The sequence below is a fragment of the Solea solea genome, chromosome 19, assembly GCF_958295425.1.
Source record: "Solea solea chromosome 19, fSolSol10.1, whole genome shotgun sequence".
Lineage (NCBI taxonomy): Eukaryota > Metazoa > Chordata > Actinopteri > Pleuronectiformes > Soleidae > Solea > Solea solea.
In genome coordinates, this window is record NC_081152.1 from 3,286,331 (window position 1) to 3,290,028 (window position 3,698).

The following is a 3,698-nucleotide window of genomic DNA, read 5'->3' on the forward strand; positions in this document are numbered from 1 at the left end:
ATTGATTAATTGTTGCAGCCCTACTTAAAATGTATTGATTTACCACCATTCTCTGGTTTATCCAATTGTAATTTCAACATTATTCAGTTATGGACCTGGTGAGCAATGTGATTATGCCACATCTGGAAATTTTACACTTGTAAATCAAGCGATAGAATAATTCCTATTCTATTGACAGCACATCAATAAAACAGCTCTGAATATGAACACATGGATATAAAAGCATACAATCACAACATGGATTATTGCAATTAAAGTAGTTTTAATTAAGGAAGTGTTATATTTTCAACTCTTGGCAAAACAAAAATGAAAAATAGCCCGGAGGTTCTAGTCACAACTTTGTTTTTAAGAAATTAACATTTTTTTCTTTTATTCAATTTTTTTTTTTTAAATCTCGAAATTAACTGTAGACAATATGTTTTTCCTTATAAGTATTTCAAAATATCTTTTGCTGGTTTGTTCGGTTATACCTTTCCTATAAGTAGAATCTCATTTCAATATAGTTCTCTTTTGAAAAGAAAGAAAAACACGCGCACGCACACACACAAAACAAAACGAATAAGAAAACATCCATGGATGTGTTTCTGTCCAGGGTCTTCATGTGTCTGAATGTTGGTCTGTATAGAAAGAGGCTCGTGGCTGATTAGGACAGACGTCCTTGTCCGCCGCGGACTGCGTCGCAGAGCCTGATGGTGGAGCCCGTCGACATCAGAGAAGCTCCACTTGTATCTTTACGCTCCTGGTCCAACAGTGTCACGTGGGAGCAAGAAACGAGCATCGTTAAAAGTCCCTTCAATGAACACATAAGACGTTCCTCTCCTGCTGGCTCTCCAAAAGCCGCCGTTTTTACTCCCAAACACCAGGGATGCTCTGGTGTCGGGGGGAATCGGGTCAACTTTCTCTCTGGATGTGAATTCCTACTTAAAAACAAGCTGAACAATTTTGCTGTGAAAACACCGCTTGAGATTGTATGTATAACATAAAACCCAGCTGATCTGCACTGTAATTGACTACTGGAGTCAAAAGCTTTAAAAATTGAAGTCCGCACGGCCCTCCGTGTTTGGTCTAACAGATAATCCTCTCAGTAACATCCTCTACATCTGACTTTATTTTTTGAGTAATCTTTTCAATTAGCGGCCTGCTGCTGCAGCTGCTGCTACTAGCCTCAGTGCTGTCTGACAGCTCTGTAAATGTAATGCACAACAGCCGCCGAGTGACAGCAGCTTTCTTTACATTTTCCTCACTTGCAAGAACCCTACAAACTGAGGAGAGAGAGAGAGAGAGAGGGAGGGAGGGAGGGAGGGAGAGACCAGGTCTGGAACAGGAATACAATGGATGCTCGAACTCTCCTGACAGAGTGAGCAAGGAAAACATCTGAAACAGTTTGACACCTCACTCTTTAAATATCATCTACTGACTGCATTGTTGCACATAGGAAAGCATTCATGGGCCTTATTTCTAGTTCTACAAACCAATTGGCTGGTTTTAGTAATGTCTCTCTCTGTTTTGTTTTTTAACAATAAAGCACTCTTTTTTTTTTGCCCTCAGCCAATGGGACATCTCTCTTACGTACTCCCCCTTTTTATTCACTTTCAGAGATTCAAACAACCACTCCTCACAACCCTACAAAACCTTAGCAGAATACATCAATAATTCCCTGCACGGATACTTTTTTTATACGCCACGATACTTTAGTATGCTATAACAGCACGATTTGTCATGCACATTATCTCGTTTTTTCTTTTTTCATAATTTTTTTTTTTGCAAAACTTATCTATATTGCAGCTCTGCCATGTAACTGGACTAACAGCTGTTTTTTTCCACTGGACTTTTCTTTCTCAGTCGTCATCCACGTCGTCTCCCTCGGACTCGTCCCTCCTCTCGTACATCTTATCCCGCTGCCTCTCCTGGATCTCCTTCATCTCCTCGGCGTATCTGCTGAAAGCTCCGCCGAATTTACTCCAGGCTTTGAACGGGATGGTGATAGAGTTCCTGTAGCTGGGCTTCACCTCGCTCACGCGCAGGAACACGCCGTATTTGTTGGACCCGACGTCGAAGAAGAACCGCTTGGAGTCCACCATGATGGTGGTGCCCTCGGGGAGCTCACCGTAGCCCCCGGCGGACGGGCCCCCGCTCAGCTCCTCGTCGTCTCCCCCGTAATCATCTATGAGCTTAGCAAGGGCGTCTCTAAACTCTATTAACCCCTGCGCCGGAAGGGCTATGGTTTGACCGGCCAGCATGCCGCCCGCAGGGCCCCCGACTCCGAAGCCAGCTCCGCGGTTTACGGTCTGCCGTATACGCAGAAACCTTCCCCGTTGGTTCTCCTTCAAGTCCAGGTAGTACTTGCGGTTCTCCCGAACGAGGAACTCACTCTTGAGTGCCCGCCTGGGCCCGCCGTCCTCACCCACAGCAGCCTGAGCTATCTGCTCCGGACTACTAGGCCCCAGCTGGGCGTAGTGCTCGATGAAATCCCCGAGGTAGTCGCGGAACTCCGCCGCCACTGAAAGAGAGAGGGTCAAGCGACTTTTGGAGCCCCCGGCCCCAACCTCGGCGATTTTAATGAACCTGCCCTTGCTGTTCTGCTTGACATCCAGGTAGAAGCGCTTGTTCTGGATGTCTAAGCGCTTGGACGCAAGCTCCTGGGTCTCTTGGTCCCGCTGGAAGTGCTGGAAGCCGCCGCCTCCTCCTCCTCCTCCCCCGCTGCTACCACCGCGCTCACTCCCGCTGTCGCCATCCGCCATCTTCAGCTCCACCATTCGGCTCCTGCCCCTCTCTCCTGCGTAGCTGCTCTCTCTGCGCGTTCCCTGACAGAGCGCGCGCACGCGTCACGTTCGCCATGAGCGCACCCTGGGGAGAGTTGTGATTGGTCTAAACATTAGCCACTTTCACGTGGTCACGCAGTTACGGGGCGTTCATTGGTCTGTATAATTTTGTCAGCCCGACCCACATGTCACATCTCCCGTCAGCCATTGGTTTAGCTCGGGGTTCCGTTTGCGTACTTCTTGTGGAAATTCTTCCTTCTTTTTGTTGTACATACAATGTTGATATTTAAAGGCTTCATTTGGTAAAGGGTGTCCTATGATTCTCCAAAACCGCTAAGTGTTATATGGACAACATTTTGTTGACTTTTTTAAAAAATTATAACGGATGTCCAGGTAAACTGGCCGCCAATACTTCAAAATGAAGCATCTCACAATACAACATTTTACCAGAAATGGACTTGAAATTGAAAGAGAATATGAAACTAAATTCTTGCAATAGATAGATAGATAGATTTGAATCCACAGACAGGGCCAGCCAAAGCCTTTATAGGGCCCTAAGCTCAATTTGATTTGGGGGGGCTACCTAAGAGTAGCCGGTGTCTTCCTTAACCCATTTTCAATTTCTAACCTCTCAATACCCTCAGGTGCTTCTTGTGAGTATGGAAACGGAAGTCCTGACCTGCAGCATTGCATCGTAAACTTTCCCCTCATCCTACTCCAGAGAACACTTACACATCGCAGTAAAAGCAGAATAACATAAACAAGATATTTAAGTTAATTAGCGTTGGAGTCTTAAACTTAACTTACTACAATCCTGACCATAACTTTGTCAAATAAACTAAATGTGTTAGTGTGTTTTAAAATACAGTAAGGCTTTACATATGCACACTGTAAGCATGAAAGTGCAGTTACCATTGTAAGTTACATTTCCCTTAA

General features: G+C 45.3%; 1 protein-coding gene across 1 annotated transcript; it reads right to left on the reverse strand.

The window, feature by feature from the left end:
- Positions 1-242: 242 nt before the first annotated feature.
- purbb (purine-rich element binding protein Bb) lies at positions 243-2,843 on the reverse strand. The gene has a single exon (XM_058618015.1). The coding sequence runs from the start codon at positions 2,754-2,756 to the stop codon at positions 1,839-1,841; it is 918 nt and encodes a 305-aa protein (XP_058473998.1). The 5' UTR covers positions 2,757-2,843; the 3' UTR covers positions 243-1,838.
- Between the last annotated feature and the right edge of the window lie 855 nt (positions 2,844-3,698).